Source organism: Adiantum capillus-veneris, chromosome 7 (genome assembly GCF_014529385.1).
Source record: "Adiantum capillus-veneris isolate H3 chromosome 7, ASM1452938v2, whole genome shotgun sequence".
In the NCBI taxonomy this organism is placed as follows: Eukaryota; Viridiplantae; Streptophyta; class Polypodiopsida; order Polypodiales; family Pteridaceae; genus Adiantum; species Adiantum capillus-veneris.
Genome location: NC_140937.1, coordinates 72,169,980 through 72,185,882, shown reverse-complemented (window position 1 = coordinate 72,185,882; position 15,903 = coordinate 72,169,980). Strand labels below are relative to the sequence as shown.

The 15,903-nt window shown below is 42.2% G+C and overlaps 1 protein-coding gene across 1 annotated transcript; it reads left to right on the top strand.

Moving 5' to 3' along the window:
• The first annotated feature begins 12,240 nt into the window (after nt 1-12,240).
• Nucleotides 12,241-12,809, top strand: LOC147454046 (histone H4-like). The gene has a single exon (XM_086517252.1). The coding sequence runs from the start codon at nt 12,241-12,243 to the stop codon at nt 12,628-12,630; it is 390 nt and encodes a 129-aa protein (XP_086373378.1). The 3' UTR covers nt 12,631-12,809.
• The last annotated feature ends 3,094 nt before the right edge of the window (nt 12,810-15,903 follow it).

Here is a 15,903-nt window from a genome sequence, read left to right as displayed (position 1 = left end):
GCAAACAGCGTCTGATGGATCGATAAAACTCCCTAAAGCACCATGGATTTTCACAGGAGCCCAAGAACGCAAAGTAAAAGAGACCATTCGATCTTTGCGGACCCCCACTGGCGTAATGCACTCGCTCCGAACGTGTTTTACTAAAGAAGGAAAGCTTACCGGTTTGAAGTTAAACGATTGGCATAAAATGTGTCAGGTACGTTCATAGTGGACTTTAATATCATTGCTGCACATACTTTACAGTTTATTTTACCGGTTGCCATTGAGGGATGTTTGTCTCTCGACATCCGTAACACAATCTACAAACTTGCAAAGCTGGTGCAATGGATCTCACAAAAGGAGATCAACGTAGACTCCATACCATTCGCCAAACTAAATGCTGCGGAGCTTGTGTGCATGTTTGAGAAACATTTTCCTACTACAATGCTAACCATTTAGGTGCATCTTCTTGTTCACATAGTTGATGAGGTGGAAATAGCTGGCACAGTTCATTCCAGATGGATGTTCTTCTTAGAGCGTTTCATGAAAACGCTTAAGGGATATGTGCGTCAAAAGGCACATCCGGAGGGTAGCATGGCAGAAGGTTGGTTGGTATCAGAGTCCCTAGTGTACATTGGAGAGTGGCTAGACGGATTTGATAAATCCCGGGACACGCTATGGCGAACCATAGATGATGAGCGCATATCTGGGATTGTCATGTGCAATCTCGGTGTTGAGAAGAAGATGACGGAAGATCTAGAGGCTAAAATCAACCGATTTTGCATGCTTCACAATCCAGTGATGCAAAAGTGGATTTCACAATATGAGGATGCAAAGCAAGAGCGACAAAGGGCACGAATCGAGTGGAGATGGGGAAGACGACCACCGATGCACTATCCAGCGGTTCTGGAGAGCTTACCAACCTTCATGAGCTTAAGATGGTTGCACAACCAATTGAAAAGCGCACAACAATGCGGTGACGAAGTGACTGAAGAAGAGTGGGAGTACTCTCGGGGTTGCGCGACCAAGGTAAGTTTGCAATGTACGACTAGCAAGTGACTTTATTTATAAACGTTTAAACGGCCACTCATAATCTTTGTTCGTTGTAGTATAAGTCATACACAGCAGCATGGTGTAAAGGTCAACATTTTAGGGTGGAACGAATCGACAAAAAGCGTTTTACTCAAGATTGTGGAATCATGGCAAAATTTGAACAGTCTAGTCGACGACGTTCCTCTCATGCAGATCCTGTGGTGGCGGAACTCACTTACTTCGGCACGTTGCAAGAGATTTTGAGGATCGATTACAGAGGATTTTTTGTCGACTTGTTCGACGTGCAATGGTTCAAGATAACCATGGAGGGTCGCAACGCTACTGTGCGTAGAGGAGAGTCTGGTTTTCTTGAGGTGGATTCTACTAAGAAATGGACTGACCTAAGAGACACTTTCGTACTACCCGAGCATTGTGAACAAGTAAGTATGTAAATAGTTAACATCCCCCTTTTACAAGTTATGTGCTTGAAAGCTCTCATGTAAGTTATGTGGCTCTGGCAGGTAATATTTCATCCTACAAAGTCTACATCAAACTGGTGGTACGTCATAGAGGTAGCCCCTCGTAGTGCAAGAACGTATGAAGGCTACCATGTGCCAATCACAACGACATCAATGGAGGAGATCAGAGAAGATGCTCAATCAGAAGCCGCTGCGGTGGTGCCAGAGGAGCATCAAGATGCTACTACTCTATATGGGGTGCATGCAGAGGAGCTACAAAATGAAACAGAGGATATGTGTTTAAACGGAGAGCTCTATATAGATATAAGAAGTTATGCTGAGTTATGCGAGGATGAGAGAGAGATCTCTTAAAGCCACAAATATTGTATTTGAACAATTTTGCTCCGTGTTGTAAAAGCTCTGGCTCTCTAAGTACCTTCCATGGTGTATAACGCTCTTTTCTACTCGCGCTCACATCTTTTGATTGAAAATTCTGAGTTTTCGACTTGCCTCTTCTATCACTCAATTCATTGCGTCATTGTATTTATATGCGTCATTACGTCATTGTATTTAATGGTCTTTGCGTCATTGTCTACTCTATTCATTCAATATTAAGTTTAAATATTCGTGTGTTTAATGCAGGTATGGATGATGAGGAGTTTCTTTCTTCTTTGTCACCGCAGCAGAGACAGTGGTACGTGGAGCGTCATCGCTCTGGCGCATCATCGCGCGTTCCTACTCCATTCGCATCTCCCTCTCTTTCGGAGCATTCGGCGCGCTCCGAAGCTTCGACGTCGACGAGACGAGCTTCACACTCGTCTAGACACCGGCGCTCTAGTGGTGGCGGTGGCGGTTGTTGTGGGGATTCCGCCACCGATGCCTCCACACCGCCTCGTGTTCGACGAGGCTCTTTACCCTCCCCTTCTTTGCCCGCCCCCACACCAGCCACAGCATCGCCATCTACGCCAGGTTTTGCACGGCTGACTGTTCCTAGAAGCTACACACCTCTACCTACTCCGCCAGGAGCCACCCCACTCGACACTCCTCGCTTCGGGGCCCAGACGCCGGTGGAGACACCTGACATCTATACCCCCATCGACACGCCGCTAGAGACCCCTGCCGGGACACCCAGGTTCACGCGTCACCGGCCAGAGGGCTTGCCTTACTCCGTCGACATCAGCGGCGGCATCATCATGGATGATGACGGCAAGAAGGTGATCTCGCGCATGCGTGGTCTTTGCTCTCAGCTGTTTAGACACTACATACTAAACAAATGGAGTGAAGTACCAAGTGATTTAAAAAACAGAGTCATCAGCATACTTCATGATGAGTTTCCCGTTCCAACACGGGATCAGCGCTTCAATGAAGACCTGATGAAGATTCGAATGCGTGAATACTGCAAACACAAGCGTTCCGAAGTGCAAAAAGCAATCAAGAATGGGTGGAACAGGCCAGATTGGCTGGCCAAAGAAGATTGGAAGAATGCGAAGAAAGCAGCACGCGAGAATCCCGACAAGTGGAAGCAACAAAAGGATGCAGCCAGAGCGCGAGTAGAGGCAGGGAGCTCGCACCACTTGGGGAGCGGTGGATGGGCATCATTTGAGGCCGATTTTGTAAGTGTTTTCACATTGCTCTTTATGTTCGATAGTTTAGGGTTTATGAGTTTTTTAATTCTAACATAATGAAATGTTTGTATGTTCTGACAGTGGTCGATGACAGGACGTGATCCCACATCGTACGAGCGCAAGTACGCAGGCAGGAAGGGCTTAAACGCCCTGATGGACATTCTCAGTTCTCGCGGCGGCATGGTTAGTATTAGGGTTTACTCTTTTTTATTTTTTGTATTGTTTTATAAATGTCGTTATATGTTTATACTTACTGAAAGCTGTCTTATTGTCTTTTTTTGCAGAATCCGACAGATACGCCGCTTGGACGCGATGAGACGTCTGACTAGACGACGTCAATTTAGCCGTAGCTAGATAGCATTAGTTTAGGGTTTCTCATAGCTTATGTATCATGAGACGGATTTTATACGTCTTTTTGAACCATGTATATTATTACATTTGTCACCGTAGTTCCTTTTGCCAATCAATTCTTTATGCCTATGATGTTGTACAATTGTCATTATTACATTTGCCAATCAATTCATTTTGCCTATGATGTGTATAATTGTCAATTTTGCAAACAATGCGTCTTGTGGGTGACTATTTTGGGTCTATTATCTACCCTTGCACTTTTTTAAAAAAGTGAATCAAGTACAATATGGTTGATGGGTGGCAGGGCATTGAATGCCCTGCCACCAAAAAAAAATTCTCTCGGGCGTCGCTATAAGCGTCGCTATTTATGGCTCTGTAGCATCGCTATGAGCGTCGCTATAGTCTTCTGTGTAAACGTCGCTATATGCGTCGCTATATAGCGACGCTCTGGTAGCGACGCTCATAGCAACGGTTTTAGCGACGCCGGGGGTTATAAAAACCCAGTGTATTTCCGTCGCTAACAGCGTCACAAGAGCACACAACCTCTTGTAGTGAAACTCCGTCCTTGGGCAATTACCTTTAGTTTGTGACTTTCATTAATGATTACTCCAGGCATGCAAGGGTATTTCTGCTTAAAGCGAAGTCCGAAGTTTTTATGTGCTTCAAACAATTTTTGGCTATGGCTGAAAATGTCTCGAAATGTACTATGGGCACCCTCCGTTCCGATCGAGGGGGGGAGTATATGTCTTATGAATTCAATGCATTTCTGGCTAGTCGTGGGATAAAACACCAATCTACAGTGCCTTATACACCTCAACAAAATGGTGTTACTGAGAGGAAAAACAGGTCACTGACGAAAATGGCACGATGTATGGTCAAAAGTCAAGCTTTGCCGCATTCTTTTTGGCTTGAGGCCATCATGTGTGCCACTTATGTCAGGTGTCCTACAAAAGCTTTGTAGTCTATTACTCCATATGAAGCCTGGCATGATAGAAAGCCTTCTATTGAGCACATGCGTGTTTTTGGCTATTTGGCATATGCTTTGGTGCCACAAACACAACGCAGAAAATTGGATGATAAGGCTGTATTTTTGTTGGTTATAGTGCTGAAAGCAAAGGCTACAGGTTGTATCATCCGCAAACAAGATGTATTCTGGTTTCACGAGATGTAGTGTTTGTGGAAGATTCTGTTCAGCCCCTGTTATCATGTACTAGAGACACTAATGTAAGCTCACAGGACATTTATGACACTTTGTTGCCTCTTTTCAGTGGTGGAAATACGAATGTAAGTTCCAATGAGGCAAATGTACAGCCTATGGGGATTTTTGAAAATGTTACAGATCAGCCTATTACTAATGCAGATGTACATGATGTACTTGATGAGGAAAGGGCTAAAAATGAGCAGGCTAGAGGTATGCCAAAATGGCTGGCGCACACTTTGTGTGACAGTAAATTGGATGCACCTTTGTCTAGTCGTACTCGTTCAGGCTCTCGCCATGCATCTTATGCATCAGATTGTTATGCTTTGGCTGTGTCTAGCTTACATGATGTTGAGGAGCCTCTGTCTTTTGATGAAGCACAGAATTCAGAAAATTGGATGGCTACCATGCAATCAGAATATGATGCACTTATAGAAAATGACACATGGACTTTATGTGATTTGCCTCCTGGCAAAAAGGCCATTGGTATGAAGTGCGTTTACAAGTTGAAAGGCAAGCCGGATGGTGAGATCGATCGCCATAAGGCTCGACTTGTTGCAAAGAATTATGCACAGCAAAAAGGCATAGATTATGAAGAGACTTTTGCTCCCACTTGTCGTATGACTACTGTACGTTTTCTATGTGCATTGGCATCTCATTTTGGTTGGGATGTACATCAATCAGACATTGTTACTGCTTTCTTGAATGGTGACATATTTGAGGAAGTTTATGTAACGCAGCCTCGTGGTTTTGTCATAAAAGGACAAGAGGACAAAGTGTGCAGATGTAAGAAGGCTTTGTATGGGTTGAAGCAATCTCCTCGTGCTTGGTATGAGAAAGCTGACACTCATTTGGTCAAACAAGGCTTTCATAACAGTCCAACAGAAAGCACATTGTATGTAAAGCATGAGGGTGATGTACTTCTCATTGTGATTCTTTATGTCGATGATTTGCTGATCATTGGACCAAATGAGAGACATATTGTTGAATTTAAGGCTGATTTGAATGCTACTTTCAAGATGAAAGATTTGGGGATGTTGCATCATTACTTGGGTATACAGTTTAAGCAGTGTGATGGTGGTACTGCCTTGTGTCAGAAAAGTTATATAGAGACATTGCTATGTAAGTTTGGACTTGAGGATTGCAAACCTATTGCCACTCCCATGGAAACAGGTTTGAAGTTGAGTCTACATGATGCTGGTGATCCTACTGATGTCACTCTTTATCAAACTGCTATTGGCTGCCTCATTTATGTATGCAACACGAGGCCAGATATTCAGTTTGCAGTCTCACAAGTCAGCAGATTTATGCATAGCTCAGGGGTCTAAGCATTGGCAAGCTTTCAAGAGGATTTTCCGCTACCTTAGTGGCACTTTACATCTTGGCTTGTTTTATCCCAAGGGGGGATCATTGCCGCCAGACTTACATGCTTTTTTGGACTCAAATTGGGCTGGTTGTTTTGACACGCGAGTGTCCACAAGTGGTTGTTGTTTCATGGTTGGCAGTTCATGTATATCATGGTTGAGCAAGAAGCAACCTACTGTGGCCACTTCGAGTCGTGAGGCTGAGTACAGGGCAATCTTCACATCTACGGTTGAGTGTGTATGGCTTATACGCCTTATGGCTGATTTGGTGTTGGACAGGACACTGCCAACACAATCTACACTGACAGTTAGAGTGCATCGGCAGTTTTTGCGAGGAACCCAGTTTTTCATGCTCGCACAAAGCACATTGAGGTGCATTACCACTATGTCAGGGAGAGGCTCTTAGCAGGAGAGATCAGCTTGGCTTATGTGCCAACAGAGGACAACCTTGTAGATCTTTTCACAAAGGCATTGTCTCGAGAGAAGCTCGAAGCTTTCCGCAAATCTTTGGGCTTGCTCCCCTTTGTGGACTGATCATGTCCTCATGGCATGGGACTTCCCTTTACTCATGTGCTATCTCTCGTTCACCGCATCACTCCAGTTGGGATTTGTTACCATATACATGTGGTAGTGATGTGTGTAAACACACTAGGACCGTTGGGGCATTTTTTCCCTCTTTAGGAGGTTTTTTCCCCCGTGCATTGTATATACGCCCATCACTCTAGGGCTATCTATCTTTCCATTGCACACTAAGTAACACACTCTCTATTGTGTGTCTTGAGCTTCCTTTGTCTTCTCCAAGCTGTGTGTGTCTCTCTGCAACCCTAATTCCAACAGATATTTGGATTTTGATTTGGCATGGGTATATGATGAGTTTCTATCACGACAATATTTTTGAAATTGGACTTGTCTCTTGAGATCGAGGAGAATTGATTATTCATGATGAGTGTGACCAATGATATCCTGATTCATCAAGGTATGACATATACTGCTTATTCTAGTGGTATGTGACACTAGAATAGATATTATGTGGATGCATAAACAATGTTGTTTAGTTTAAGAATTTCTTCCATTTCTTATGACATTTTCCTAACCGAGAATACTAATCACTGTTTTTGCCAAGTATTGTTTGCAGATTCTTATCTTTGCAACGGAGGACAGTTGCTTTCTAACACAGAGGTATGTTATGGAATTGATATACTACTATTCATTTGCAGTTGATAGGTGGAAAAGGCTTGATCGATCTAGGCCTATGCAAGCAAATATACATTTTGTACATTTTATTATTCAAGTGCTCTTTTATGAGCTTTGGTCATTTATGACTGACCGGCTAGTTTGTACTCAATTTGACCATTCAAGAAATCTATAAATGAAATACGTGCAAGAGGGAAATGGTCACTTTTGCACGGGGGGAGATTGCACCCAGTGTTTGTGTTTCTCTTCTCTTCTCTCCTCTCCACTCTTCTCTCTTGCTGTGCCGACATAGCACTCCGCTCTAGGAGGTGCGCTTGCATGTGTTCTTTCGCTCTCTCCCGCTATCTATCTCTCTCTGTTCTCGTATATCGTCAATTATGTGCTCGTGGATGCGCCAGGTATGTAGATCTATTGTTTTATTGTCTGTAGCGTGTTATTTTACGTATTTTGTAGGGACACCACATCTTCCGTTTGTAGCACCATCACCCTTATAGCTTGCCACAATGCGGGCACCGGCCGTACATAAAGCCCATTGATTTCAACCGCTCTGCTATGACTTCCAATGCCAAGGGCAATGGTTACACAAATTGAGTTTGACATTTAATGATGACTAGATGTTAACTGCTATCTCTTTCAATATTGAGCAATTGCATGATTCTCCTTATGTTGCCTGATTTGGCAAGGCCATTTTTCTATGCAAGCTCAACCAGGTCGACTTTCTTTGACATTTGTGCATCAATAGATGCATTGGTTTGCTATAAGCACTCAGGTTGCAGTTTTTTTTTACATCACAAGAGCTATGTACATATGGCTATGTGGCGGCTTTGACCGACTTATCAAACTCCTGGTCACAAATGGGCGACAAGTTTAGTCAAGTTTCAAGCTATGTTTGTTTTTGTCTATGTTTTCCTTTCTTTTTGGAAAAGATATCTCTGTTGTGCAAAGCAAAGTGCTTGGGCAGACTCCGTACAAAGCAACTGTACAAGCAAAGTGCTTTACCTGTCTTCATGTGAAGCATGACTTCTCTTATGTGCCATAGTCTTATCGATTGACTTCGGATGATTGATAATGACACACATCTTTGGCACTATATGGATATAAGCTCATAGTTTACACAACGGTGGACTGTGATGTATCCATGCCAAGTGTAATCGTGCCAGGCACGTATACTCGCGGCTCACATGGTTGAGAATTTCATTGAAGCCAAGGGCTTATCATTCTATTTTTTTATAAGTCTGCATGGCATACTAGTATGATGGACGCACAACACCCATCATTGCATACGCTTTCGCTATAGCACTAGCTACTCTGTCCAGGATGAGCTTTGTTGTTGTTGCTTTTAGACATTTTATTTTTATGTTTCTTCACAGGCAACGTGCCATACATCTGCACCCTGATACAATCACGATCACATACAAGGTAAGTGGGTCCAGATGTGACTTTTGGTACCTCTCTCTACAAGGGCATAGTACAATTACACTGATGTACGCTTATAGGATAAGCTATGACACAGGCACGGTTTGCGCTAGAGAATTTGAAAAGGGCATACAACACTCTAGAAATTTATGGAAAGTTCCTCAGCCTAGCATGCTCTACTTCTCTCTCTTTCTTATTCCTCTCAAAGAATAATAAAAACTTTCTAAGAAGCTTTTGAACATGTTTTGTTTCGGAGTCAGCCTGAGCCAAGGTGCTCTAACTCTCAGCTAGAAATTGGCCAAGACGCCATCCAACTTAGTCTTCATTGATTCAACGATTGAACACTAATTGACATAAGGGCTATGAGCCACACAAGCTGGCTAAATCCATTGTCAGATCTCGGGTAAGACCCAACTGTTGGCATTCGTTGGGTGATTGTTTTCACGATCTAACAAATCTACCCAGTTGAATACACATCGATGTTAATGGACAAGCAAAAGTCTTGTCATTACGGATATTTAGAGTGTCATTTTTGCACCACGTGTTTCTAGTGCGACGCTCGAGTTGAGTTTTTAATAGCCTTAAACTCACATGAGCTAATCTCTATCACGAAGTCTAGCTGCAGCAAACCGTTGTGACAGCATGGCTGCCCATAAGAGCTAGGCATTTCACTTGTGTTGATATCTTGCTCTCTTTATAGTACTATGAGTGTTTATGGAAGTACAGTTTTGGGGTAAGACCCAGCGGATATTTACTAAATCATCCCATTGGCATTGAGGATCACAGTTTGATCGATTTATGTTATACTTTCAAGGAAAGAGTTCTGCAATTTACCACACGATAGTGGATAAATTCAACTTTTTTTTAAGTTGATTCCAATCATTCTGTACACGGTTGCCTATGTTGATTACTGTTACCTGCTAGTTGAACACCTGTTGTGGTGGGGTTGGATACCGTTTCAATAGTTTCATAAGTCAAGGACTTAATAGGTGTGCTGACAAAGTATGTTGGCAGGTAACCTTCATTAGGGGTGAACATGTAGTTCTGTGTGTTCCAAAATGTTCAGCAGTCTGACATGAGGAAACTCCCTATCTATCCCTTAGTAGCTATGAGCCTTTCAAGATACTCACATGAGTTGGAAATCTGGCTCACAACTTTATGGAAAGTTGCACCCAGGTTTTCTTGCATTTTTCCAATATCTTTCAGAAAGTCTGAAACCGATTATGCCTTTAGACACCTTTTTAGTTGTGGTTACTCCTTTAAAGTACTCAAGTGAGTTATAAATTGAGTTACCATTTAGATACAAGTGGTTGCAAAAGGAAAACTATGTTGAAAATCGAGATGTTGCTCTTGGTTTCATTGAACCTCCTCACTGCACCAAGTATCATATGCACAATTGGCTCGCGTATGGGATGCCAATAAGGAAAACATTAGTGTTCTTACGAATATACTACCACTTGTGTTTTCGAGGACGAAAATGATTCTCCAAGGAGGGAGTAATGTCAGGCCAAGGGCCACCCTGGAGGTCAAGGACCTAGCCAAGGACCGGCTACCCAGTGGACACACCCTCTGTAGCTCAAATTGGACATACGTAGGAAGACCAAGTCGATGAAGAATCTACCATGGACATGCCAGCAAAGGCCTCTACTAAATACACCTTAGATTTGCTACCATCAACTTGTGACCTGAAAATAATGCCATCTTGAGCATCTGTTGCTTACAAAGTTGAACTAGAGACAAATCACATCCATCGTTTCCAAGATAATGAGTTGTGAACAAATCATGTCCAACATTTCCAAAATCATGAACTTAGGAACACAACCTGCCCATAATTTGGCCATCAATGGATTATCTGCAACACTTATAGTGTTTTGTATACGTTGTGTTGGTTTCTTGCTAGATGCAATGTGCTTTAAACTGCAACACACAAGATCAAACACTATTGACTTAAATTTTGGCACAACTGTCCAAATTAAGTATTGGGAGCTCCAATTGCCTCTCTCTGCCACTCACATGCCTCTCTATGATCGAAGCATGTTGCAACAACCACCACCAGGCTAGAAGGGTGGAGTTATAGCTAGTGTAGTTTGTGCCACATTGGCAAACTTTGTTGAGTCCTTTGCAAAATCACTGCCATTGCTATCCTCATCATGCTTACTTTTTCCTTTGTCCTTTGTTGAGCTTTTGCCTTTTTCTTTGGATTTGCAATCCCTAGACAAACGACTAGGCATTCCATAGTTATAACAACAAGTTTTGGATTTCTTTGGAAACTTTATAGCAACAACTTTTGGACTTCTTTGTAGTTTCCAAAGTAGCAAGTGCCTGTCCACGTTTCCCAAAAACTCTAACCTTGCCTTGGGTGATTAAGATGGCTTCCTCCTCAATAAGGAAAGAGTTAAGATCATCAAATTCCCCAGCTTTTCTTTCATGATTTGCAAGCGTAATGCTCTGGCCACCATCTCGTACTCCCTAGGCAGCTTCGCAAGTACCACAAGTCTGCTAATTGGGCACCGGACAATCAATTTCCACAACCAAGAGTTGGGTCTCTGTTGGTGTAGAGACTTCGTGGGAACAACCGTAGCAATAGATTGACTCCATGTGCTTGATGAAGAGATTCATAAACTTTGACAATGTTTGCCTCAAAGTAAATGTTGAAAGTGTAAAGACGTAAGGAACCATCAACCACAACTTGCACATCCTCATGTCTCCAAGTTGTTGAAGTGCTTTATATCACCATGTAGAGAAACTAAGGGATTCATTGTCCTAGTTGATTATGGCACCACAATTTGCTTGGCAATGAGATAGTGTTATTCTCTCTCTCTCTCTCTCTCTCTCTCTCTCTCTCTCTCTCTCTCTCACCCAAAAAAAACCCTCGCTTCTTTCACAGAAGCTCCTTACTCCCCTCTATATTGGAGGGCCGTTTATGGGGTGGGGTCCTATTTGACAGTAAACTACATCCCATAGACCAAGTTTTTTCGCAACATGTCGCAATAAAGCTTATGATTGGCAACAATAGGGCCATCCCTGTTGAACCCCAACAAATGCATGTGAAGGGTTGAAGCAACCACAACAAAAATGATGCAGAAAGATTTGAAGTCACGAGCTCCAACTTTTGGATCAGTATGGGGCTGCAACCATTGTCTTTGTGCGCCCTCCAAAGATGGGGAACCCTCTAAGGGATGGTTCAGATTGCACATCTCTTGTTTCATACTATTCCATTAGAGGAATTTATCCCCCCTCCTCACTTGACTGGGTGTTGTTCCCATTGTCCATTGCAAAAACCATAGAAAGTGCTTCTATGTAGGCCTTATTAGATAGTTGAGTGGGTTGTCCACCCTTGGGCGGCTCGACCAAACCATAACAAAGAAAGGGGTTGCTTGGACATGAGTTAGCATGTATTTCAACATGTGTAGTGCGAACTGCAAACCCTTAGGCGGCTCAATTGCTTGGTGTAGTGTGAACCCAACTTTAGTATGGAACTGGGTTCTGATCCACGCTTTAAACGATTATGCACCGTCCGATTGAAGATTGGGATCGACGGCTACGAGGTAGCAAAAGAGAATCCGAAGTGCGGATCGACAAGGAGAGGACGCAAATAAAAATAAACTGCTGCGGCAGAGTCAATGGCATCTCCTGTCTCTCTCTATCTCTCTCTCTCTCTCTCGTGCGGAACTACTCTCTTCAACCTTGAGCTCGCAGGCATGTCTGGACGGGGCAAGGGCGGGAAGGGCTTGGGCAAGGGTGGCGCTAAGCGCCATCGCAAGGTTCTTCGTGACAATATTCAGGGCATCACCAAGCCTGCCATTCGTCGTCTTGCTCGCAGAGGTGGCGTGAAGCGCATCAGTGGCCTAATCTATGAGGAAACTCGTGGGGTGCTCAAGATCTTCTTGGAGAATGTCATCAGAGATGCTGTGACATACACTGAGCATGCTCGCCGCAAGACTGTCACTGCCATGGATGTTGTCTATGCCCTCAAGCGACAGGGCAGAACTCTCTATGGCTTTGGAGGGTAAATGAATCCCTGCAATACCTGGTGTTTTTTAACACCACCTTTTAAATGAGGGTTTTGGTTCCTTGCTGTGAAGAAGAAAGGAACAACAGCTTGTTGTATTATATCATTCTCTTGAGTCCTTACCCTGTTGAAGGCAAAACGGATTATGGAGGATTCAACTATGAACCATGGGTCTCTCTCTCTCTCTCTCTCTCTCTCTCTCTCTCTCTCTCTCTCTGTGTGTGTGTGTGTGTGTGTGTGTCTCGCAGTGGTGTTCTTACAACGAGTCAGGAACAAGGATTTCTTCTTTCATTTTTTGACAGTTCCAGTTCAGCCTTTCGTAAGCACCTGTGCAATTTGAATGTGTCTATGGGCACATGCTTGATCCATTTGGGTGTATGAAAAAGGATGGCTTCCTGTTCGTTGAGAGAGTTAATATTCAATAGGTAGTGAGTATTGCACAAGTAGAATGCACAACAAGATGAAGGTTATCATCGTTTATTACAAGTCTACACTTAAAAATTGGATTATTGACTTGGTGGATACATGTTAGTCGTACACAAGAGCATCTTTAGATGCCCTTTGGGTATCGCTCAATTTGCTATGATGATAACTCTTTAGCGAGGTTTAACGAGAATGTTTGTTCATGTATGGAAGTAGAAGTGTTCGTCAAATCTAAGGAGGATTTTTAGGATTTACATATGATAATGGTTGTGCAAGTAGAAGTACCCTACAAACATCAACCCACTTACCATCAAAATTCAAGTAGCATCAACTAATTTTGAGGGTGGGAGAGGATATTAATGATGGAGAGGGTGATGAATAGTGGATACTACACGTATCACACTAGGTTGAATCACCTAGCACAAGGGATGGATGGGTCGATACTAAAATGGGATGTAGGAATTGTAAGTAGGGTAATGAGTGAATCCATCTCATCAATTTGAACATCATGTGTTGCAATAAGATCATGAAAAATAGAAGTCCAAAATTGGGATCCTTGGGAGGGGAAGATATAGCCATAATATCTCTCTATGAATTTAACATCCAAAGTCTTTGAAACATGTCCATGAGTAATTCATGACTCAACATGGAGATATGAGAATTGGTTTTTGATTTTTGATTACCTCCTTTGTAATGATATTAATTGCTTTTTCAAGAATGGTGAGAAGATTGATTGTAGCTTCATCCCAAAATGAGGAAGAGGAAAGTTTTATGTTAGAGATGTGTGTCATCTAGTTCGTTATGATATTTTTGGCCACATATGAGAGTGGAATGAGTTACTTACTCACTTTGTAACTATTTTAGGTTGTGGAATGAGTTACCTACTCACTTTGTAACTATTTTAGGTTAGAACTTCAAAGTTAGATGTGAGATCAAAGTCACATAGGGTGTATACAATTGAGTATGTGCCAATGTTTTTTAAAAAAAAAGCAACATCGAATCTTTGATGAATGTTGATTGAGGAGTTGGGAAAAGAGAAGTAGGGGAATGAAGCGTAGCCTATAGTAGGCGCTGCATGAAGCAAGGGGAGAGACAAGTAGGTTGCGTGAGTCGAGGGATGATCAAGAAGGGTGTTGCAAGGTGGAGGAAAGACAAACAGAGGCTAGTGCTTTGAAGAGTTGATAGGTGTAGAGATGTTTTTTTCAAGTTTATGGTTCGTTGTATTTTACAACAAGACGTGTTAGTGCATGTGGTTATATGAAGAGTTCACAATCTTGTATTCTTGAGTGTACGAGTTCGAATCTAGGTTCAAAAGTTTTACAACATAACACAAAAGGTAAGGATAGAACGGTGGGATCCAAGAGGAATCTTCTCTAGAATGAACATAATTCAAAATGAACCAATATGTACCAATGAGTAAAGTGAATAATCAAATAACTAGATGAAGAGTTGGATTGACCTAATAGCATAAAATTAGCTATTAGCCAATAAGGCAATTGGAATTGCTATTATCACATTACATTCGAAGTAAAAAAATGAGTTTGCAATGAGCGTTGGATTACAAAGTGCAAGGGTCTAAAGATTGATGGTTACAATAGAGTTTTACTCAAGATTGATTGATAGGAGACAAACCAATGCCAAAATGAAAGAAGTGGGTCTTATCTATAGTTCTTGTTGTTGGGACCGGTGGAAGAAATACACTCCACAATTGAATTGAAGAGGAAAAGGAGGTATTTGCTCGCTTGCAAAGCAAAGCGTAGCGGCATTTGAAGAACTCTTGGTTGACCTTAACCTAGGGTAAAACCCCAACTTAAAGCCACCTAAGCCATGAGGCAATTCGTGAGCTTTGTACTTCACCAAATTAGAAGTTGAGGGTCCCATCCGAAAGCTAAACAATATTGTATCTCCAAATGAAATATAGTGACGAACCAATCTCGACAAAGGACATGATGCTCGAGACAATTCACAATGTAACAAAATTAGGCATGAATGAGAAGCATGTCCAAAGGGAGTAGTGTGCCAAAGTAGCCACCAAGACTCGAACTCAAATCCAATGGTTGCAAGACTCTAAAGATTTGTTTTAACCAACCCATCGGTGGCTTTTTTGTGTCCCATCATTGGAGAAGAGGATTATTAACGTTGGGTGGTCTTATGTCTCTCTAAAGGGGGCCGGTCTTTTATTGGCCCCAAAAGAGCATTGGAAGCAATGTTCTCTTCTTGAATTACTTTGTGATGGCTTCTTGCTCTAGTTGCTCTCTTAGCTTTGCAAGCATCTCCACTTCATATGGCATGAGAGAATTCTAGGTTTTTCATGTTAAGATCGTAGAGGGTTCTTGCTTTTAGTGAGCCTTGCTTGTGTCAGCTTATAATGTATGGAAGCTATGTGTATCCATCTTGTTGAATCTATTTAGTGTTCTTTGGTGCAGGCTTTGAATAGTTCTTTAGCCATCTCTTTGAAATGAGGTTCAAAGTTGGCTTTACTAGGTAATTTTTTCGAAAGAATCTTGGTAGCTTCAATCGATAATTGTAGTAATTTCTTTGTGTATTTGATCAATAAATTGATACGACCTCTCCATTGGGTCATCATTTCTCAAAAAATGACTAGATTATCTTTCAATTTAGATATTGTGCTTTTTTGTTTGGTATCATTGAGCAAAGCTACTAAAGCCACACACAACACCATGTTTATCTCATACCATTCTCGAATTTGATCCATTATTCTGATGTATCTCATCTGATCAATGGGTTCATTGTAAGTGATATAGAGGGCTTGATAAAATTTGGGTAGCTCTTCATCCTTCATAGGGATCACATACATCAGTACTAATGAAGTTCTAGTATTGCCTCGATG

Excerpts from the sequence above, each read along its gene's own strand:
- LOC147454046 (XM_086517252.1), top strand. The coding sequence starts at position 12,241 with ATGGCATCTCCTGTCTCTCTCTATCTCTCTCTCTCTCTCTCGTGCGGA.